The 24410-nt window shown below is 41.1% G+C and overlaps 1 protein-coding gene across 1 annotated transcript; it reads left to right on the forward strand.

Annotated features, from left to right (window-relative positions):
- The first annotated feature begins 15534 nt into the window (after nt 1–15534).
- On the forward strand, nt 15535–23779 carry PPIC (peptidylprolyl isomerase C). Its single transcript, XM_066568936.1, has 5 exons — nt 15535–15658; nt 19429–19542; nt 20035–20128; nt 21810–21994; nt 23216–23779. Exons 1-5 carry the CDS (start codon nt 15560–15562, stop codon nt 23342–23344), a joined length of 621 nt encoding a protein of 206 aa, XP_066425033.1. The 5' UTR covers nt 15535–15559; the 3' UTR covers nt 23345–23779.
- Nucleotides 23780–24410: the final 631 nt, after the last annotated feature.

Consider the following 24410-nt stretch of genomic DNA (forward strand, 5'->3'; position numbering starts at 1 on the left):
CACTTGTGTGAGAAAGAGGAATTAAAGCCCACTGCAGCCAGTCCCATTCTGCAGTCTACCACTAGAATCTACAACAAATTCTGAGAGAAATTATGTTGTTGAATCAGTCATTTGTTTTAGCAGTACTTTGCAAGAAAAAAACCAAAACCATTTGTTCCACTCAACTCTGTTGAGTAGAAAGAAAATGCATACAGAAGGATCCAACAGTCTTTGAGATCCCAGAACTGAGTCTGTCCAGCTATTTTTTAGGGTACATCTACATGTTCTCTATGATCTTGCATAATAAACTACTCTCTCTCCATTTTTCTCCAAGTCCAGTTGTGCTACTCCTGTTTCCTAAGTGGTTGAACCAAGGTAGGAAAATGGAGTAAATAAAACTTAACATAATGCAAATAAGCAATCTATAACATTCCCCAAAAAGGTTATGCCTCCATGATTCATACCAGCAACTTTTGAGCATATTAATCTGTGAAACAGCATGAACCTGTTTTTCCTAAAACAAAGCACCCCAGATGTATTCTATTAACTAGAATTTTACTAAAGACTGTATTTTATGTCATCCCTTCTGATCCTTACTCCTTTCAGAATCAATGGCAGCAGCCCCTAAGGCTATATACAGTCAATGGGAAACTTTAAAACCACCTTTCTTTTGCATTCAAGTGAAAATGGAAATAGAAAGCTGGGCTGAAACTATATATTTCTTAGTGTACTTTTGTCTTGTTCTTATTACTTCCATCCGTTCTTCTTTTTGTGCTGCTGGCATTTCTTATACAAAATAAACATTGACTACTTGTCTTTTCACTGAGTCTTCTCTTCACAGTTATGCCTTATTTCCAGGATAAACAAGAGTAAGTCTGTTCTCCAAGTCCTGTTGAATTTACTGCGCTGATCATGATACGGGGATAAAAGTGTTGTAAAGCGTCTAAGCACCCAAGATTTGATCTATACTGGTTTTGTGGTGATACTGGTCTGAACTGGTCACAATGCACTTCTTGACACCAGACTTTTATTCCTGAGTCAAGGCCTTCTGGAGTCAGCTGTGTATGAAGCCAGCTTTGATGGCACCTGAAGTCAAGCCAGGCATTCATGATTTCTCTTCGCTCACTCTCTCTAGTCCCATGGGCATCTTCTGGCTACCTTTTTTTTTTTGACAATTTCTTTCAGAATTTCTTTCAGCACTTTCTGGGCTGATATATAAAATTATGACTCTGTTTTGAAAGGCAAATCCTCAAAATACTAAGCTCTTTTTCCAACTGCCAATCCTTTTTATGATAGAAATGGAACTGCCACTGAAAATTCTAAAGTTTTACAAGTAATTGAGTCTGGGTCAGAGATGGATGTGACAGTGTGCAAAGCCTGCAAAGCCGTTTTCCTGCTCCTCAGTCTGAGTCTTTCTACATGGATTATTATAATTTCTGCTACTTCAGGACTGACAACTGCCAACAACTGAGGTCTGGTGCTCCTTCAATTTTGCAGAGATAACGTTTGTAATAAAATAGCTAATAATTCATGATGTGTAGCTATCTATGATCATTTCTCCTGAGAAGGAACCTGTAGCTGATTCTGTAGCAGACATTTTCTTTCTTACTCTAGGCAATTTTGAAAAACACTTCTTTGGGAAACCCAGAGTTCTATTAACAAACAATTCTATTAATCTGAAGTACAATACCTTCCCAACACATCTGCTGTTCCGAAAGCAAAATGCAGATAATTTGCAACAATTTTTTAGAATCAAGGAAGTAATTTAACTGAATTCAGCTGTTTGCCCAGAATACTGAGCATGTGCTCTGTCTTATAATCATTCCCTGCATAATATTAGTGACAGCAAGTCATATTACTCATAGCAGCCAGTATTGCTCATGCCAAAATACTTGGTTTATTTTGTTGCTTTCCCCTGCTTTCCCTCACAAGGCATCACTTCTGCAACTCTGAATGCCTGTGAAGACCCTTTGAAAATGTGCCTTCCATTAAATTTACTTGTCTTGCTGACATTACTGCTAGGTAGACACATAAATGCAACATTAGCAGGCGATAGAAGCAGGAATTTAGGGAAAGACAACTGCTTTCTACCTCATTCCACTCACTCAGACAATACATGACCTTGAAGATGATTCTGCTTAAAAAGTAGATGCAAAACTGGATAGGAGCTTAGTGACTGACTGATGGTCTCCTCAAAGCCTCAGGCAGTCAGCTTCAACTGAAGCAGCTGAGATTGTTCAAGATCTCAGCAAAATTCACTGCTTGCTTTATCAGGTACCTTGCCCAGCAGGGAGAGAAACAGTTTCCAGGCAAGATAAATGTTAAATAAAGCAGTTATAGATACTGACAGTATCTGGTTATCCAACTTCAGACAGGATGCCAAGGCTTCAATGAGTGTCACAGAGCTCTGTACACTACTGCAAACAGTATCTCAGGCAGGTAGTCAAAGCATCATCTCATAGCACACTTTTGCCCTTACTGTGATTCAAAATGAGCTAATTGCACAGCAGCTCTCTTGTCAGCATCTGGATGTCTTAATAGAGGAGGCTATAGCATCCACTGGAAGATGGAGACACAGTTGTCACGGTACTGCTGGAAGCTGCTGCAGAGGGAGTTCACCATTTTCTCTCACAAGTTTTGAAAAATACAGATGGAATCTGCAATGGAGCCACTGATGTGTATGTCGCAATAAGGTAGACAGATGAGCTACATTTTTTTGTAAATCTCTGAAAGTGTCAGTGGGAAAAGAAGAGAAGGAAGGAAAGGGAAGGTGAAGTCCTAACTTCATGTCTATCCTGGTTTGCTACAGTATGAACTTGTCTCCTTGGCTTCTTCACAGATGATCTGCTCCTGTTCCAGTGTTCACAGAGGAAATCTTTCTAATTATTTGATCTGAAACCCATGGTCATCTTATTTTCCTTCAGAAATCAGGATTAGGACACCTTACAATTTTTCTTATTCAGTTGATGTCTAAAATATAGCTTGTGATAGTATCTGTAGTCACACAGTCCTATTCTAGGTCTGAAAGGAGAAGCATGAATCACACCTCTATCTTTGAACTGGTAAGGCAGACACAACTATGGATAAGCTTAATTTAATCAGATCATAGCTGTGTAATGTCTCTTCTACCACTCATATCTTCTGGCAGAAAAGACCACATGTGGACACTCTTAGTCTCACTAGAAAAACATTCTTAGCCAAGTTGATCCTTAAGGGCTGCCAAATATATAAATCTTACACCAGCAAATGTAAAAATCCTACTCAGACAGAAAATGCAATTAATGGGGAAGCATCACTGACAGAAGACAGAGAGAAGAGAGGGTCAGCCAACAAGGACACTCCTGCTGGAATGCTTCACCAGCACACTATTCCTGTGCTCTGGAATATCCTGCTCTGACAGAGGCAAACACAGTGGTTAGAACTGAGTTTACACTGATGCTAAAGAGGCAGAATAAAGATCCAAGTTCTAATTTACATTTCACTCACTTTTGCAATGAACTTATTTTGCTTTTGTAAATAGTTTGAATCTAATTTTTTAATGACATTGTAATTTATGAACCATGCCATTAAAAGACAACACTTTAGCTGTGGATGACATTGTTTATCCTTTAGGGGAACATTTGCTGCATTAGCCATAATATACATAGCCAATGTGTTTATGAAACAAGTACCAACTTTGTCTTCATGTTCAGAAAGATTTACTGGTTCAAATTTACAGATTGGTGTCCTAAGTGTGAAAACAGTAGTTTGCATGTCACATGATATATCCATCTGCTTTTACAGCAGTGTTTAAGCACAACAGTTGTGAATATACTCTGGATTTACAACACCACTGAGGTCTTCTATAAAGAGATACATATAAAGCTGTCACTTCCCTGACTATGTTGTCTGAAGTTAGAGAGTTTTGACGCAGAACATGGTTGAGTCTAAAAAAGTCCTGGCTTTCCTGTCAATGGGGAGAGAAACAGGGCCCCGAACAGGGAAAAGCTTTCCTAGAAGCAAATTTTAAGTATTCGTTGTGTCTTCAGCAGCAGCTCCAACTGGCAGTCTTAGGGCTGACTTTTTTGCACTTGTCAGATTGATGGAAGCAAAGATGTGAAGAAAGAGATCTGTAAAAAAGTGAGTTTCCTAGAAGCCTGCAATGCCAATGAAATCATAAGAATGCTAATGTTTAAAGAAGCCTGAACATTTTGGAACAAAGCAGTACATGGACTTTATCAATCTGATGTTTTAATGAGAACAAAAATGCCACCACTAGTTTGCCAAGCCAAAATTTCTCTATTTCTAAGAATACCATTGACATATCCTTAGATACAATCAGAGAAACATCTGCTTTGTTTCTACTCTGATGCTGCTTCTGCTAGAAACCAGGGCTGTATTTTAAGATATGTAAAAACTGACATAAAAATAAGTCAGCTTCCAGGTAGCTTTTGTGGGATTACATTTAAATCCACCAATGTCTATTTTGAACTGAAAACCAGTAATCAATGCAAGTCTTTGGAGTCTCTAATGAAGCTTATCTAGAATTTAATGGATTAAATAAGGGAGACTCTCCAATCTGTTTCACCATACAAATCATTATTTTGCCAACCAAAACTGTGGGATATACCACCACAGTATAAGGAATCTAAAAACTAAAGGAAAAGCAATGCTTTCAATGGTGTTAACAATTACACTAAGTAAGCTGGGACATGAAATACAATATGAAGTTCTATTTCTGAGAGCATTTCCCAGTGAGGTGCTATTAACACATCTGATCTTTGAGCTATTTATTCCAGGTTCCTTTGCTTGCAGTCACAAATCTGATCATCTTCATAGAATCATAGAACAGTTTGTGTTGGAAGGGGCCTACAAAGGTCAGCTAGACCAAATGCCTGCCATGAGCAGGGATATCTTAGAACTAGACTAGGTTGCTCAGAAACCTGCTCTGTTTGCTCAGACCAATTGAAATTTCCCAGACTGTTCCTACTTTTTTCTTACAATTCTTCATATCAGTGGGCGACAAAACCAAAAATCAGTAAAACATTTAATGACAATATACTAAGAAAAAGTACTGACATTTACAGCTTAGCAGTCTTGCTTCACAGGAAATACAGAGAACACAAATGGCAAGTGGTAAACTTGCCATCAGCATCAGTTTCTGACGAATTAAATATTGAGAAGTGACAGCTGTATGAGCAAATTTTCATTCCAGACAATTGCATTTCCATACATTATGCATATTCTAAGTATTTTGTAAGAAATTCTTGTTTTAAAATGCCTTTGTGGTCTTCAGGGCTTAGGGGGTTGATGACACTTTAAAAAAAATCACGAGAACGCTAGTCTTTTTCAGTAGTTTAACTGTAAAATATAAAAGCAGTACTTAAAAGTTCCACCATGGCTGAAAGCTCCTTTCCCAAAAGTGAAGGTATATAAAATCTCTGTTGACAATGGGAATTTAAAGCTGAGATCCTCCACGTATCCCTGAACACCAGAACTGTGACAATGGAGGTGCACTGGGTCTGGATGGGCTCTTTTCCCACAGCAGCCCTTGCTCTGCTGTGCTGTGAGCTGGTGGCTGCAGAGGTGCTGGTCGTGCCCTGGCTGCTGCTGAGTGGCCCCACGGCACCAGCACTGTCTCCCCAACATTCTGCCTCCTCCCTCACCCCAGCAACTGGTAGGTGTACTGAAGCCCTAATTCCTGGGAAGTGGCTGGATAACACCTGCATACGGAAAGTAGACAAGAGATCTTTTGCTTTCCTTTGCTTCCATGCACAACCTTTGCACTTTCTTTTTTTTTTTTTTTTTTTTTTTTTAACTTCCCTCTTCTTAACTCATTGCTCTTTTCTCCATCTTATTTCCTTCCCCCTCATTCTGCTGAGGAGAGTGATAGAGCAACTTGGTGGGCATCTTGTATGCAGCCAAGGCCCTCTTCCCACAGAGAGGTCCTGCTGCCATCAGTGCAGCTCTCCAAAACTCCGAGTCAGAATTATTTCCAAATTACCTATAATTCCTTTCTTAAAAATAACTCACACTTCCATTCATTACAAGCATTACAATGATGAAATGCAAGGTTGACTGCTGGAATAAGTCACTGGACAGAAAACATAGTATTTACAAAGCACTTGAGAGTAGGATTTTTATTGAAAAAAATAATTTAAAAAAGAGACAATTGACTTAGCATAGACAATGGTTAGAGAAAGAAGAATAGTTTCAATGGTGTTTATTTGAACATACACAACAAACACCAATACATACAGAGTTATTGTATCCTGCTCATCAGAATATTTTCTTTTTCTTTTATGTATGAGAAATCATTACATTTTCCTAGATACTGTGACATGGAAATTCTTAATGAGCATCACTGTAGAGAATTTTACCTGTGACTGACTGTAGCACTGTTCAAATAAAAGATACTAAGTAAAAACACCAACTATATATATTTGCTAACAGTTGACCACTTAGTGCCCACCTTGTATGCAGGACTATTGTCCTTTCCTTGATCCTTACACAATCTTGGCAGAGTTTCTCTAGCTGTTGCACGGGTTTAATATACAAAAAATTATACAAAATTATTTCCTCTAGATAAAGGATCATGGTAAGTGTTTCTAAGCAATTTGATCTTTGACTGGCAAGATCTCCAAGAAGAATATTACAGCACTAATAAAATACTTTGCCTTCTTCAGTGTGTACTTTCTGAAAGACCTGAAACATGCAACAAATAGGGTGGTATCTAAGTCAAGTGTATGCAGTTACCTGTATAAGCATAAGAATAAAATCTTAATAAAAGTTAAAGTAAATATAGAGGTGAAGAGCTAGACACAAATCTTAAGGTAGATTAAGATATCTTTTTTACATAGTGTAATCTGTCAGATAGCAAATTAATATATCTTTTCAGAACCAGTGCATCATACTGAATAGAAATTAGAAAGAAACTAGACAGATGAGGTCCTTGACCAGACACTACTTTTAACATGGTAACAACAATGCAGAACTTCAGGGACATCGAAATTACCCCTATTTTTTCCCCCTGTATCTTCTAACCCATATTTCCTGTACTAATGAGGCTAGCTTTGTACTTCTGTCAGCACAGCAGGCTCCAGAGTGAGTTTGAGAGAGAAATATCATGCATCTTCACCTTTCACTCATCTTGAAACAAACCACCAATATATTTTCCTTCCATTTAAAACTATCCTGGCAGCAGCTTCTTCCCTTGTTCTAGATGTTCAGGTGTTTTCTAAAATGATCAGTTTTCATACAAAATCTCTCTAAATATCCAATGTTTTCCTTATGATTTGTAAAGGAAAAGCTCTTGTAATTTTCACTTTCCTTTTAACAGCTTCAACTTTCATTTTCCCTTTTTATTACTACAACCTCATCTGGTGTTTGGAAGGTGAGGGCCAAACTCATTCACACACTTTAGCACTGCTGATTATGTTTGTTTTCTTCTGAGTGCTACTCCTGGGTTGCCATTTACCTCCTGGACAATTAATGAGCTTTCACTGTTTCACTCTTCCTACCCTTCTTTCCCTACCTTTCTCCTGCTCCACCACCAAGAACAACAGTAATAATAATAATTGCAAATATCACATGAAAACAACAAACCTGTGCCTATCCTTCACCACAGATATGTGATGGAATGCTACTTATTCAGTTTCCCGTTTCCATATTTGAGGAAGGAATCATCTTTTTTTCTTAAGAGCCTAGAAACACAGGCTACATATTCTGATTTGCACCTCTGGGCATTATCAGGCTGGAAGTATAGATTACTGGAACTTAAATTTATTGACAAAGACATATTTTTGAAACATCTATGTACTTACCTTTAGGTGTAAGTAGTTTCACAGAAAAGAGATGGCAGCCACAATTTAGGGACATGCAATAGTGTTTTGGAAAACTGGAATGAAAAATGTACTATAATTGGAAGTATTATTTGGGGAAGGGCGAAAAATAGGATCTTATGCAGTTCCAGCTTTTATTTTTCCTAAATTTTAGCTTTTTTGCCTTGAACACAAAGAAATCTTACTGTACATTTCCTCACAACTATGCTTTAGTGAAAAAAAAAATTCAGTTTTGCCCTAAGGGATCTTATGCAACCACAGATGCTATGAAAACCAGAATTTAAATGAATGACTATGTGCTAAATGAGATGTGCAATTACAGATAGCTCTGATATCCTGTAAACATATAGGCTCAAAATGGTTCTGCCTCCAGCTGCACTATTTTGAAAACACATTGCTGGTATCACCTAAATAAATGCTTTGACCATTAGATTGGAAAGGGTGACACTTCAAATCGTGTTTGGATACAAAATTTAAAAAGCTTAAAAACCATTCACCAGAAGGAAGACACTTATCCGGAGCATAGGACACATTCATTTTGCATAAGTGCATCAGATGACAGGAGCAGTCTAAGCCATTTTACAAGTGGTTTAATAGAAGAGACAGCACATACAATACACTCCATCTTTCTGAAGTCACATAAAGGAAAAGACAAAAAAAACACAAACAAAACTTCCCATAAACCTCTTTCTTCATTATTCAAGAGGGCCATATACAGTGACTTACAATTTGCAGACCTTAAGATGTTTTTTTTTTTTTAACTGTTGCATCTCAGAATTATATGTCAGGTCACAGTGGCTCTGATCTTTTAACACTTTTAACCATTTTATAATTTAGCTGGTATGTAAGATGTAGTGGGGCATTTCTTAGTCCTTATGGGATTAAAGCTTGGCTTTAAACCTATGGTTTTATTCTGCCAGTGATACATAAAATAAACAAGACAAGTAACACTATGGCAGGGTGAAACTTTATGGACAAAGATCAGTCCTGGAAGGGATGATACATCTTCAGTGATTCAGCCTTGAGAATCCAAAACCCATTTCAAAGTGACAAAATAAAAATAAAAGCTCAGTTACAGCAGTCTTATGGAACACAATGCTTACTCCAAGTTATATCCTGGCAGCTATGAAGCAGTTAACACCGATGAAAGTGCCTACAGAACCATAAAGCATTATTATGTGTACCAGAATTCTTTTACCTGTATAACGTGATATACTAGAGCAATTTGGATATAAAATATTTCCACGTAACTACAATAAATCATAGCTCATACCATGCCATAGTGATGAAGGGATGTCTAGAATTACTGCCAATGCTAGTACGACTAGAAAACAAAATCTGTCAGATTCTATATGCTCAATAGTTCTCTCTTCTGTACCCCTTTTAAATTGTAGAAAGCCTGTAAGAAAAAACAAAACATCTCATTACAGACACTATTACTTAAATCGAAGACTGTCAAACAGTAGCAAATTATTCTTTTAAAAGGTTGGTGACTTCAAGAGACAAGCACCCAAATAATGCATCAGCCAGCTCTAAAATGCAACATGTCCCCTACACCATAACACAAACACAAGACAGCCTGAGCACAGTCTTTGAATGGGCTACATAATCTTTGGCACAACAGCCTTATGCCACTTGAACTACTTAAAGTGCAGTAACCGGCGGTTCTCTGGGCTTCGTATGGGTCCAATCCGGCCAGCTGGAACCCAAGCCCGCACGGACTGCATGGACTGAAGATAAAGGACGAGGAGTGCTCTTCCACCATATCCTGTTCATTGGCTTGTGATGGGACACTGCTGGCCACAGTGACCACCCAGATGGCAAAAGAGGCCAATCCTTTCCCTGCAGTGGGGTTTTATCCCCCAGGGGATGGGGGTGGGGAGAGAGGACTGTGGCCAATGGGATGCCATTGGGGAGGGGCGAGGGGAGGGGTATCCATGGGGCAGACCACCAGGTGTGTAGAAAGGAGTGCATGGGGAGAAACCATGTGGTGAGGAAGGGGGAATAATCCACATTACATACCACACTCAGTACAAAATTCCTGTTACCCAGTGCAGAACAACTACTAAATAAACTATTTAGTGCAATACAACAATAAAGAAGAAAAAAAAAAGGGCAAGAAATGACAAAATGTGCTTATCTGTAGCTTCTACTGATGCGTAAGGACAAAGGTAATATTTCAACAAAAAGCTATACATCCAGACGACGCCTGCTCTAATACTTGACCCATGTGGAAAGATAGAAGGAATTGGGGTTGTTTAGTCTACAGGAAGGAAAACTGAGGGAAGAAATGATAACAGTTTTTTTCAAATCAGCTTCACTGAAGAGGTGAACAAATTGTTCATGGCTAGGAAAGATGGAACCTGAAAGAATGGTTTTCTGTCGAAGACCCTCTCTTGATTTTGCACCTTTTTTAAAAAATTTTAACATGGAGAAGTTGTCTCTGCAAAGCCACAGTGCATTCAGTGTAGTTCTCAGCACACTGTATCCAGCTGGTGTAAAGAGTTTGCAAAGACCTCCAAATTCTTCAAGAATGTGATGAATAATTAAAGCAAAAAAATAAAGACTTCATAACAAGTTCTTACACATTGTCTAGCTTCATTGAAAGGATTCCTTTCTTTTCACAGCTAGCACAAAATTTACTGTTTGTCCGGCTTTTGTGTACTTCCTATTTGATAGTCATGACATCAAACTCCTGCAAAAAGAACGTGTACTTCTTTTAGCATCAGGAAGAGATTTTCTGTGTAAAATTGACTTTTCACTGAACATATTAAGTTTCTGTGTCTTTTCAAGATTTCCTCCTTAAACATTGTTTTATCTTCTTCCAAAAATTATTTAGCAGCATCACCAGTATGCATAAACTTTCCAAGATAATATAAACCAGATCCCATCTCATCTTCTCATCTTGCTGTTTTTAAAGATCTTCAGTGCTATCAAGTACTCCTTTCATTCTTTCTGCCTCATACTGCCCTCTTGTACATGAATGAAACATATTTACATGTCAATAAACAGCGAAGTCATCCTTGCAAACACCAACATTTTTATTGAGGGAGAGTGAAAGGGATCTCTTGGGAGTACTGTGACTTGATAGTGTCATTCAGCATACCTATATACACTCTGTATAAAGGAGTATTAAATTAAGGAGCCTCCCAGACAGATCATCTTTTTGTGTCTTCCCAGTTCCTTGCTCATTCTTCTGCACCTCCTGGTTTGAATCAATGTACTACTCTGACTGAATTGCTCTGAGACAATACAGTCTCATCAGCCAGCCTTGGTCTTCTTTCAAACTCAAAATCTGGAATTAGCCTTGGCTCCACCTTTTTCCTTATTTCTTTACACATTCATCTGGTGACCCACATGCATTTGAAGTAACAAAAATGTTCTGTCCCATGCATGTCAAACCTAAAAATACTTCAAATTAAAAGATTAAAAGGTCTAAGTTAGATATTAAGAAAATTCTTTATGGTGGGGGTGGTGAGGCACTGGAGCAGGCTGCCCAGAGAAGCTGTGGCTGCCCTATCCCTGGAAGAGCTCACAGCTAGGTTGGATGGGCTCTGAGTAGCCTGGTCTAGTGAAAGGTGTACCTGCTGATGGCAAGGGAGTTGGAATTGGATGATCTTTAAGGTTCCTTCCAACTCAAATCATTCTATGATTCTATGATTCTCTAAACAGAGATGGAAATGGTAAGTTTACACCTCCTGGATTTTAACTATTGAGACCTATGTGATTAGACACATATGTGGACTGAAAATGTTTCACCATTAGACGGAATCCTTAACTATTGTCTAATGATTTTATAAAGCAATATAGTTTTTTTAAAGTTTATATCCAACTACTGGAACAAACCAGTAAGCCTTTGGACTTTGTTACATTTCTGCAGTAAATCTTAATGCCATAATTAGTTGAGCACCATTGCTATGTGTTTGCAGCACAAGGAAGGCAGCTGAATCCTATTAAATTCTCAGTACCTTATCTAACTGGCAGAGAATATAAACACATATGCAGTTTACCCTGAGTAAACTCGCATACTAACATACCTGCTGAAAGTGCACTGACATATTAAAGGATATATCATATGAGACATATGTTTCCTTTTGGGCCTGCTTTGATATTTAAAGGATATGATTGTGCAATATTGTGCTCATTAGCAATGGGATCAGAGAAGTGCCATAACCACCTACACACACATGTACTAGTTTTGGTTTACTAAAATGAACAGATCTAAATAGTTACAGGATAAATGTCTTGAACCATGCCCTAAAGCCCCAAATCCCCTAGTGCTGATGGCATCCCCTAGGGGCAGGGCTTTGGTAAAACCCTCAGTTGTACAAAATGCCAGCACATAGGTCAGACGTCAAAGTCAAGCCCTAGATTAGTCCAGATTGCTCTTTGACTCAGGAACTACAAGTATGTTTCACACCTCTTGAGGAAAAAGGATCTATTTGTGTCAATCATCAATTAAGCAAGATGATAATTTGGTGCTTCTGCTCGTGTGCTATTTAAGGCAGAAGCTGTAACCACGCCCTTTGCTGTGGCCGCGAAATTAATTTTTACTGCAGTCGCCTGATGAGAAATTTCATTACATTCAGATCCACTTGTGCAGGCAGAATGTGGGCAGAATGGAAAAGAGCAGAAAAGTTATATCCCCTGTGAAAGACAGTCTGTGATCATCCCACAGATCCAAAAGTGAGCATCAGGGTATGCTATGTTTTGGATTGGATGAGGAATGAATTTTGAAGTGGATCTTTCCCGTGTACCAGCTTACCGTGTTTGTTTCAGAGAAGCCTTGCCGTACACGAACCAGATGCCTGACAAATGTCTACATGAGAGAAACATGTTCCACAAGCATGCCTGAATCCTTTGAGTGTTGTAGGCATTTGGTCAGCTGCACAAGCCACCTGAAAATACACAGCAAAGACATTGTCTGTTCGTGGACAAGTGCACCCCTTGCTGCCCAAAACCAGCTGGGCAGCCAGGCCCAGAGAGTGGAGGCGAATGGAGTTACATCCAGCTCCTGGCCACTCACAAGTGCTGATCCCTAGGGCTCAGTGCTGGGGACAACCCTGTGTAAAGTCTATCCATGATCTGGATGTGGGGATCAAGTGCACCCTGTGTCAGTTTGCAGATGACACTAAGTTGGGTAGCAGTGTTGATCTGCTGGAAGGTAGGAAGGCTCTGCAGAGGGATCTGGACAGGCTGGATTGATGGGCTGAAGCCAAGATTATGAGGTTTAACAGAGGAAATGCCAGGTCCTGCACTTTGGTCACAACAACCCGAAGCAGTGGTACAGGCTGGGGGCAGAGAGGCTGCAAAGTGGCTCAGCAGAAAAGGTCCTGGGTGTGCTGGTCAACAGAGGCTGAACATGAGCCAGCTGTGTCCAGGTGGCCAGAAAGGCCAATGATATCCTAGTCTGTATCAAAAATGGTGTGGCCAGCACAACCAAGAAAGAGATTGTCACCCTGTATTGAGCACTGGTGAGGCCACCTCAAAATCTGGGTTAAGTTTTTGGCCCCTCACTACAAGAAAGATGTCGAAATGCTGAAGTGTATCCAGAGAAGGTCAACAAAGGTGGGGAACAGTCTGTTGCTCAGGTCTGATGAGGAGCAGCTGAGGGAGCTGGGGATGTTCAGCCTGGAGAAAATGATAACCAGGGGGACCTTTTCACTCTTTACAACAACCTGAAAGGAGGCTGCAGTGAGGGGGTTAGCCTCTTTCTTACAAGTAGAAAGCCTTAGGACAAGAGGAAATATCCCTAAACTGTGCCAATGGAGGTTTAAGCTGGATATTATGAAAAATTTTTTCATGAAAAGGGCTGTTAAGCACTGAAGGCTATCCAGGCTAGTGATAGAATCACCAACTCTGGAGGTATTTAAAAGACATGTAGATGCAGTGTCTAAGGACATGGTTAAGTGCTGGGCTTGGCGGTGCTGGGTTAATGGTTGGACTCGATGATCCTAAACAATTCTGTGAGTCTGTGGCTATTGTCTCTACTACTTGCCAGCTGAGGCACAGTCTCAAGCTGAGGAGTTTGGCAGACATGCAGCGCACGTGCGTGGTGCAGAGCACACACTCCCTTGGGCACTGCACCTGAGCTCTGGGCTGCCTTTGCAATTGTCTGTGTAAGTGCTATGCCATACACCCAGAACCACAGTGCTGCTGGGTTTAAGCCTAAGTGTGTTTACATAAGCCACTGACAGCTTCCTGCTTGCAGTCTATTGGCATCCATTTCAACTTTCATATGCTGGCAGCTGAGAGGCCACAAAATTTCAGTGTGCTACAAGTTACAAATTTTCTAGGGACTGCAGCAGCAACACCATTTGAAACAGGTCCTGAATGCAAATGATTTTTTAGCACATAATGGCTTGGGAGAAATGTTTGTGTTTGATGAATTCCTTCAGCATTTCTGTTTGTTGTCCAAAGCCAGAGGTGTGAGCTGACAAGCAGCACACCACCACAGCTAACACAAATGAAGGCAAAAGTACTACAGGTGCCTCACAAGCTCCTGTAGTTTCTAGCACATTAAATACAGCAAACATGAAGGACTAATGACGCACTCCCAAAATCCCAGAATCAGAGAACTACTGAGGTTGGAAGGGACCACAGGGTTGTCATGTGGGTTGTCCTAGAGCACACAGCTCAGATTGAGCCCAGATAGTTCTTCAGTATTTCCAATAAAGGAGAGTCTGCAGTCTCTCTGGGCAATCTGTTCCAATGTGCAGTCACCTGCACAGTGAAGAAGTACCTGCTTGTAATCAGGTGGACCATCCTGTGTATCAGTTTCTGCCTGTTGCCTCTTATGCTGTTTCTGGGCACCACCAGGCAGAGCCTGGTCCATCCTCTTGACACCTTCCCTTCAGATACTCATAGACATTGATGTGGTCCCATCTCAGTCATCCTTTCTCCAGGCTGAGCAGGCCCAGCTCTCTCTGTCTTTCCTCACAAGAGACATGCTCCAGTCCTCTTCTTGCCCTGTGCTGGACCCGCTCCAGGAGCTCCACACTTCCCTTATGCTGAGGAACCCAGAAATGGACAGAGCACTCCAGATGTGTCTTCAGCAGGGCTGAGGAGCAGCATCACCTCCCTACACCTGCTGGCAGCACTCTTTGGAATGCAGCCCAGGATACCATTGCCCTTTCCCTCAAGGGCACACTGCTGGCTCAATCTCTCAAGCGTTTACTGTTTTGGCCTCTTCACCCACCTGTGGGAGCCTGCTGGGCACACAGCCCGGCCGAAGCCGAAGGCTGTGCCCCTCTTCGGTACCGTAGCTCCCGTTGAGCGAGGCCGGCCCAGCGGAGGGCACCCGGCTCCCCGCCGCCCCTCAGAAGGTACAGCACCGAGCCCGCCCCGAATCCAGCACCCGCCCCGGATCCAGCCAGGGCGCCGGGCCCGTCCTGGGAGCCCCGGGCAGCGCCGGGTCACCACTCCGGCTGGGATGGTGACGGCTTCTCCAGGATGGGTGACCGATCCCTGGCATGCGTGACCGCTTCCTGGGATGGGTGATCGCTCCCTAGCATGGGTGGCTACTCCCCGGGCATGGATGATGGCTCCTCAGGATGGATGACCCCTCCCCAGGATGGGTGGCCTCTCCTCTAGATGGGTGGCCTTTCCCCGGGATGGCTGGCCGTCCCCTGGGACTGGTGGCCTTTCTCCGGGATGGATGGCCGCTCCGTGGGGCGGGCAAGCCGCTCCCGGGAGCCCCCTGCCCCGGCGGGAGGAGCCGCCCTTCCCCGGCGCAGGCGCCGCAGCACTCGGCCGGCGCCATGGCCCGCGGGGCGCTGCTCGGCGCCGTGGCCTGTCTGTGCTTCCTGGCCCCCGTGGCCGAGGCCTTCAAGAGGAGGGGACCCAGCGTGACAGCCAAGGTGACTCTCGCCCTCCGCCGGGAAACCTCGGTTCGGGTCGGGCAAGGCCCGCGGCCGGGATGTCCCGCGGCCGTGGCGGCGTGCCGGGGGAGCTGGCCGGCCTCTGCCCTGGCCCGCTCCACAGCCGGCCCCGGGCACACAGGGCTTGGGGCGGGCTTGGCCTAGCGCCAGAGCTTCACCGTCTTATTCGGTTTTCTTAGTTGGTTGATTGGTTGCTTACTTGGTTTTTAACCCTTTGGGCTTGCCGCCTTTCGGTAGGCACTGGCACATCGCGGAGTTCGGGCCAGCAGAGCCTCCCTCTGGCTTGCAGAAGTGTAAACTTTTAAATTCCTCACCCCTCCAGCGCTGCTGCAGCCTTTGCTGCTGCCAGGGCAGTTTGTGGCTGCTGGTGCTGCCAGGCTTCCCCGAGCGGGACGGGGTTTGACTGCTCTGGGGCTCGTCTGTGCCATGGGTTTTATTCATTCCTCCTCTCTGCTGAAGCTCTGGAGAGGATCCAACGGGGCACTACGGAGTTATCAGGGGAGTGCAGCATCTCTTTTGCCAGGAAGGTTGGGGGAGCTGGGGTTGTTCAGTCTGGGGAAGGCATGACTGAGAAAGGGCCTTATCAATGTCAATGAGAATGTTGAGGGAAGGGTGCCAAGAGGATGGACCAGGCTCTGCTCCGTGGTGCCCAGCTGGTACGCAGGAAGTTCCACCTGAATATGAAGAACTTCTTTATTGTGCAGGGCACAAAAGTGACTGAGCACTGGAACAGATTGCCCAGAGAGGCTATGGAGTTTCCCTCACAGGAGATATCCAAGAACCACCTGGACGCAGTTCTCTGCCCTGAAGAGAATTGGTGGCCCTGGTTGAGTGGGGAGGTTGGGTCAGATTGCAATGGTACTGGCCAGGAGATGGACTTGTGGGCTGTGGGGCTGGCTGGCGGGATAGGGAGGCACCTAACTACTCCACCATGACAGCATCTCTTTCCAAAAAATGTTTGTTTGGTGCAGGAGGTGGGATGTTTAGTCCAGCTTTGGAATTCCGTGTTTCAACCCCCAAGTGTTTTTCCATCTGCAGTCAGGAGAGAATGTGTCCATGCTGGGAAAGACCCCTTCACTCATGAAAGTGTGACAGGGACCGGCAGGGGCAGAACTGCTTGCTCTAGCACGGCTTCAGTATCCTAAGCCACGGACTGTGCCTTTATCTCTGTGCTTCATTGCCTCTGTTGTCTGCAACTGCTTACAGTTTCATTGCCATGGACTTCTAGACCACAGATTTGATTTTTTTTGGGGGGAAGGGTAAATTTGACCTTCAAATAATCTTCTGGAAATATATTCCTATTTAATTATAAATAAAGTACTTTCCTTCTTCATTTCTTCTGCCTGGACTATATATAATGTTATGCTCTTCTCTGATTGCTGTGGCACATAAAGAATTGCTTTGCCAGTTTTTTGTGTCCTAGGCAGTAGTAACTTTACAGAGCTCTTCAAATCACACCAGTTTTCTCTCTTCCAGTTTAAGTAGTTTTCTGTAACCTTTCTTCATATAAAAGATATTCCGTACCTGTTGAGCATCTGTTCTGCCCATTTTTTAACATTTTTTAGGTTGGTTTTATCATTCTGCAGTAGATAGGCCAAAATTACATGCAGCACTCAGGGTGTGAACTCACAGTACAGATGTAGCTATGCCCATCTCTTTACAGTATCCATTTTAATTATTTCTAGTATTTATTTTCCTTCTCTGACCTTCACAAGCCCAAAGCCAAACCTTTCACTAAACTACTCAGGATGATTCCAGATGTATTTTGGCCCCCTTGTTGTGGCTTTACACCATAGACAGTAATTTTGCATTTATGAGGTTATTACATTAGCTGGTCTTTAAGAATCATGAGATCTTCCTTTCAAAGTCACTTTAGTTTCCTTAAATAATTGAATGCTCTTGTCCATTTTTTCAGTTAGATGTACAGCATCTTGTGTAAATTATATATGAATCTTTTTATGAGAACCAGCCACTCTTACTGGTGTGTTCTTTTTTCATTTCAGTCTTGAAATACTTAACTGCAGATTTTAAATATTTATAAAAATATTAATAAGACCGAAAATTTATAATATTTAATTTCTTTCAGAGTTTTTGGTGAAGAATCGGCTAGATGTTTTTTGAGATTTAAAAATGCTGTATCAACCAGTTCACAAGTGTCTGAATTTCCAGGGAACCTGTGGAAATACACTCATGAGAACGTGGCTTTTCTATGCAGAAATAGTGTCTAGGGCTACCAAATATTTCCGTACTTGATTTTGTGGCCAAAAATATGCAGAGGCACATTTTTAATACTGGGTTTGTTGCTTAGGCAAGCAGCAGTGCCACGTATGAAGCCTTGTGGCTGTGCTAGGCTTGCAGTGTATGACGAACTTGTCTCCTTGTGCTGTCAACAAAGTGTATGATGTTCGTGCTCTGTGGGGTGATTGTTTGGTAGCCTTGGTCTTTTTACTTATATGTGCCCATGTATTTCAGGCAGTCCTACTAGAACAACATTTCCAGGCAAAATAGACAGGCAATGGTTTTAGAAAACGTAGGAAGGCAATGCCCCTTACCTAGATAACCCTGGCGGCACAATTCAGAGAGATTTGTTTATAGAACCATTAAAAAGTTAGTGAGAGTGTGCTGTTAATACTTTGGGAGCCACATATCTAAGAAGCATGTTATTCATTGCCAAGTGTCAAGGAATTGAATGAGGTGTATCAAAAGGAATTTTATTTCCTTTATAGCGCTTTTATAGTGTTAGCCAAAAGTTCAACAGTCAAAACCACATAGAAGATCAAGAAATGGTAGAAATATTTAGTAGGAGAGCGTGAAAGAGGCATTCACATTGGAGAGACTGTGATCATTTATTATCATTATTGGACTAATTTCTTAGCATTACAAACAAGTAGTACTTGGTTGAGTGCCACAAGGAACAGCAAATACCACATCATAGGAATACACATTGCTGTTTCCTAGAAGTTGTAATAGCCTTTATGTAACTTTTTCAGAACTTCAAAATGCCTCATTTCCTGACAGCTGTTCCTATTTTCAGTAATTATTGGAACATTTTGCACGTTCAAGTATGCATTCATAGATTCATTAAAATGTCTTGTAACTCATTTGTCTTTTTGAAGTTGCTTTTCAGTGACATATACATTGAAGATTTAGGCAATCAGCTGAATAATCTGGCCTGGTTATTTCTCTGCTGGATTTGAATTCATGTTTAGAAAGCAACTGCTTGCTTGAGCCAAAGGATTTTCTTCCCACTGTTTGTCAATTCAATGGAATTTAGGCTTTTGTGTATACTTACTGATACCTAAAACAGTGAAGATTATGAGTGGATAGCAAATGGTCATTTGTGGGGAGTGTCAGTACTATAGTTCCTTGTTATTTCCCCCATATGGGAATAGAATTGTTGTTCTTCCTTACTTTCATATTTAATTTTTTCCATTCAGCTTTAAAGACTTACATGTTTGGGAAAAATCTTCTTGAACAGTATCTTCAAACTTGAGATACAGCAGTCTCACTGAGCCATTAAAAGTAGTAAGAATCAAAACATATAGTCACCATTTCTCAAATAGTTTTCTGCATAACCTGATTTTGGAGGCTCTGAAAGGATTTCTCTGAAACAGCACCCTTATGAATTGCAGGATACTATTACTACAACCAGCCAGAAGTAATTTCTTACCACCTTACTCTTTGAAAAGCTTGGCTGTTTGCTGTGCTCACATCTATATCACTTTTGTTCCCTTCACAAAAATATTCAGGTGTTCTTTGATGTGAAGATCGGAGACAAAGATGTTGGAAGAATTGTAATTGGATTGTTTGGAAAAGTTGTCCCAAAGACCGTGGAGAACTTCATTGTGTTGGCAACTGGAGAAGTATGTTTGTGGTTTTCTTCCGCTGTGTACTCAAGTTTGGCTTGGGAAAGCAGTGTGTGTTTAATGCTGTTTCAGTTGTGAACTGTCAGTCTTCATTCACTGGAGCCTGTGCACAAGTGCTGTCCCCAGGGATGTACACTAGTGTGTGTCTTCTCAGGTCCTTGGTTTGCAAGATGTAATTACGAGATGCTGGATATGAGCACCTCAGTCTGTACCTGCCTTGCAGATCTAGCATATGGAGTTACTGGGGTCAGATACAGACAAAAAAGTCAAATAAAGACAATGGCTTTGATCACCTGAATAAATACCTTCTTTGTGGCAGTGCAGTTTAGATGTTTTTACCTGCACCTCAGTTTAATGTGTTTCTAGACAGTATTATGTCCCTTGGTGGTATATTCTGTGAAATCTAGCTGTTCACAACTTGTGTATTTCCTATGATTGTATATAGAACTGGATGTTACATTCATTTAAAGAATGATTTCATTTTCTTAGAGAGGATATGGATACAAAGGAAGTAAATTTCATCGTGTGATCAAAGACTTCATGATTCAAGGAGGAGACTTTACAGCTGGAGATGGATCAGGAGGTAACATACTTAGTAACTTCCAGGTTCCCTTTTCTTTGTTCAAATGTCTGCTGAAAGTATGGGCAAACCAGCATATTCCTTCATGGTTTCTGCTCAGATAAATGAAAAAACCCCAAACCAGCCCACATTTGGTTTAGAGCACCTAGTACTTTTCCAAGTGTCTTGTAGCCTAAGCTGCAGCTATTTGGGTTATCTGATTTATAAGTATGTGTAGCTCTTCCTTTGTCCTCAATTTTTGCAGATAGCTCTTTTCTGTCTGTGACTTGTCCCCATTCAAGAAGCATGGCTTTGCGTGCTGGGCTGGAGCCACGTGACCAGCTGAGCTGCTCCTACAACTTACCGTCTCCAAAAGATGGATGTCTCCACCCTTCCCCTGCTCTGGCTTTGTGACAGCGCTCCTTCCCTGAGGCACTCACTGATTGCATGTATAGGTGAACCAATTCAAGTCATCCAGCAGAAGTCTAATCCGTGATGAAACAGTGAAAGCGCGTAGAGGGAAGGCAGGTAGGGAAGGAGGAGGCTGTCCTCTCTGCCCTCAGCTCAGTCTGTTCTGAGGAACCTCTGAAATGTGCTGTGAGAAGGAATTTCTTAACAGGGAGAGAGAAAGAAATTAGAAGATGAGGGTTATGCCCTCTCCCCGTTTTTCTCTTACTAAAACTGAAACCGTAAACTTGCTGGTGCTGTGAGTCCTGGCTGTGTGTATCACTTCTCCCTCCTGAGCCTCCAGAAGAACAGTTCAGTACAATCAGGGGGCAATGCCAGCACAGCATCTCTTGCACTGCACTCACTCTGGCTGCAGATATCTTCTCTTCCTTTACATGCACATTCTTGACATGCTACAATTTGAACTGTCTGCATGAACTGTTAGTGATTTCCCTACTGGGATAGAATGGAAAACATTCATTCCTTTTCATAGCAGTCAGCACTGGGGATGACCATAATACCAAAGACATAGTTTTAGCATTAAAGGTAGGCAGCAATTATTTGCTTGCTGATGTTGTTTATTGGGATAGCATCTGGTGGTGCTGGGAAAAGTGTCCCCATTGTGCTAGGCATTGGACAAGCAAAAAGCGAGACAGACAGCCTTCTCTTTTTAGAGTGATAGTGGTTTAACCATGACTGATGTGTTTTTTCTCTGAACTATTTTAAAAACACCAGAATCTTTATGTTGTGGTTGTACACATACACACCAAATATTTTAGTCTAACTTCCATTTGGTCTTCATATGCTTTTAAACGTGCCTAAAGCAATTTCTTAGCATAAGGGAAAGGTTTAAATACTGAAATTGTCACAAAACATTATTTTGTGACAATTACATCTTATTGTTGGTGGCCATAAATATGTACTTTAATTTGCTCAACAGGATGAAGTATACTATTATTCAGTGGTGTCTGTAAGCCAGACCTTTGAAGCTATTCAGCTTGCTTAAATTCAAGGGATAAAGCATCATCGGCTTTGACTATTCCTTCCTTATGTGTAGTGGTTTAGCCTACCTTTACACAAAAAATGATTTTAGTTATGGAGTTGCTGATGGTTTGACAGTGATGCTGCTGTGTTTACTTAAACAATGAATCTTCAAGTCCTGAATTCATACTTCATTTTCCACATTTTTGAACAAAAAGCAGCTTTTTTTTTCTTAATTATTTTTTTAAAGTCTGCTTTCTTTTTTTTTTTGTCATAGGAAGAAGCATCTATGGAGAAAGATTTCCTGATGAGAACTTCAAGCTCAAACACTATGGAATTGGATGGGTTAGCATGGCTAATTCTGGCCCAGACACCAACGGATCCCAATTCTTCATCAGTGTGACAAAGCCTTCCTGGTTAGATGGAAAACACGTAGTATTTGGCAAAGTCCTTGATGGAATGGTAAGTTTAAAGTAGTGGTTGACCTGGACAAATTGTGCCCATTATACCCCTGTTACCCCTGTTCAGAGACAGTTCATTATTCATCTAATATGTACATGGTAGAAAATGATTGTGAGGAGCTCCAGCTGGATAATTTAGAAGTGAAATATCAGAAGTGAAAACCTGTACCATGCTTTTGGCTTTCACGGCCCTTATTTCAGACTGCTAAGCACTGAAATCAACACTTTGCAAATTACACCTTTGCAAATTACAAATTAAGAGAGTTCAGCTCCTCCTTTCAGTAACACTGTTTTCTACAGGCTAAAATCAAATTTTGTAGTGCATGGTAGTTATAGGTAACACTTTCACTGCTAAGGGTTTTTAGAAACATGTGAATGTAAAGCAGGCAAACACATACTGATGAGAGGCCAAATCAAATTTTCAGCTAAAAAATTATGTTTTCAAGTGATTATACTTTTATTAGTCTGGTTCTCCTTATGGATTATTCCTTTTTAATTTGTGTTTTGAAATTATTGGGGAAAACATGAGCTGCTGGACTTTGAGGAGTTTGGAAACTTCATCAGAATACTTGCCCCTCACTCCCACATTCATACTGAATTCCATTTTCATGATCTACAGTAGTAGCTGTAAATTTTTGAGAAGCTATTTAGACTTTAGTTTCAGTTTAGTCAGATTAATGGAAAATATAAAAAACAAGTTGTCAATATACCTAAATTAATTTTGTCCTTTAAAAATACTGGTACCACACTAAAAATCTGTATGTGTGTGTTACATGCTAAAGGTAAAAGCAGTAACCAGATTTCTGGAAGCGCAGTTATGCTGTATAATTAGAAAAATAATCATGCTTGCCTTTTGTGATCTCTGGATTCACTTTTTTGCTCATAGGCCACAGATATAATCCCGTATGTGCCAGCTTAATCAGCTGAATGTACATTTTTAGTTGCCCCTTCGAAATGTTTTTGTTGGCTGAAGGATTTTCTAGGAGGGCAAACAGCTTTCCCTGTGCTTCTGTCAACTGTGTTTGATTTACAGAGTGGCACAACTGCTAATGTGGAAAGAAAAGGATATGGGAAGTTTACAGGGTAAAGGACTTTGTTCACAAACTGGTTAATAAGCAGTGATGTTAGGTGCACTTTTTTGTTTCCGTGGCACCAGACCTCAGCCACTGGAGTTTCTTTGGCTAAATTGAACCTTTCTGTTTGTTCTTTTTTTGTTTGACAGTCTGTGGTGCACTCGATAGAACTCCAGCAGACAGATGAACATGATCGGCCCCTTCAAGACTGTGTGATTGTGAACAGTGGCAAAATAGCTGTAAAGGAACCATTTGTAGTTGAAGTTGGTGACTGGTGAGACCAATAGTCAGAATGAAAAGTACAACTTAATCACTTGTCTTTAATGCTGGTTTTTGACCAATCTCAATGATCCACCAAGTTTTCTCCTCAAAACAGCTGAAGTTACATTTAGGCAGTACTTGTCATTTGCCAAATACAGATATGGCTATTTCTATAACAACTTGTTGGAGCTGCCACTCCTTGAAATTCAAGACATATCCCACCAAATTCTAGATCTTGCAGAAAAAGTCTTTAATGAAAAATTATAGCAGTAATTCTATTTTTCCAGGGTTTAAAATATAGTAATTTTGTTCTGTTTGGAAATTTTAGCAATATTTGTTTTTGTCTTTTCAACTGAAAATATTTACTGTAACACTACCAGCATTTCTAAAAACTTAAAAAAAAGGTAAAATATAGAAGTGTTTTGAATAAATAAACTTTGCTTTCAGATAAATACTTGAGAGCATTTTTTACTCCACCCCCCGCCAAAGTCTTTTTTCTCATCTCAACTGATTCCACATAATATGCAGGGGGTATTGCTTTTCAAGAGATAAGGTTGTAAGGTTAGAGCAGAGATGGTAAATTTTCCTAATCTAAACATGTCAGTCCTTCTGTCTTTCAGAAAACCACAGTACTGAGATACCATTCTGTGATCAAGAACAAGCAGCTTTTCTGTCTTATTATTAAATAAGGTAGTCTGTTAGAAACTGATTAAAACAGAAGAATTCTTGTTTTGGTGACTTTTGTAACATTTAATTAATGTTACTTATATTAAAGCTCAAACACTTTTTCTTTACGTTTTGCTGTAAGTTTGAGAACTTTAGGTTCATTTTTTTTGTGATGCTTCATAAATAACTCTTAAGCTGACAACTGGTAGCTTTCAGAGGAGGTCAGTGTAGGGTAACACTTAAGAGACACCTATGTTAAGTTCAGGGCAGATATGTGGATTTTTTCGTTTTGAGTTGACTGTTTTAGGACTCAAGGTGGAAGAGGCAGTGCCAAGATCTGATGAAGGGCTCGTCCACCTGTAACACAGGCAGGCAGTACACTACTCCTCTTTGTAATGACTCATTTCCTGAAGGGTG

Source organism: Molothrus aeneus, chromosome Z (genome assembly GCF_037042795.1).
Source record: "Molothrus aeneus isolate 106 chromosome Z, BPBGC_Maene_1.0, whole genome shotgun sequence".
Classification (NCBI taxonomy): Eukaryota; Metazoa; Chordata; class Aves; order Passeriformes; family Icteridae; genus Molothrus; species Molothrus aeneus.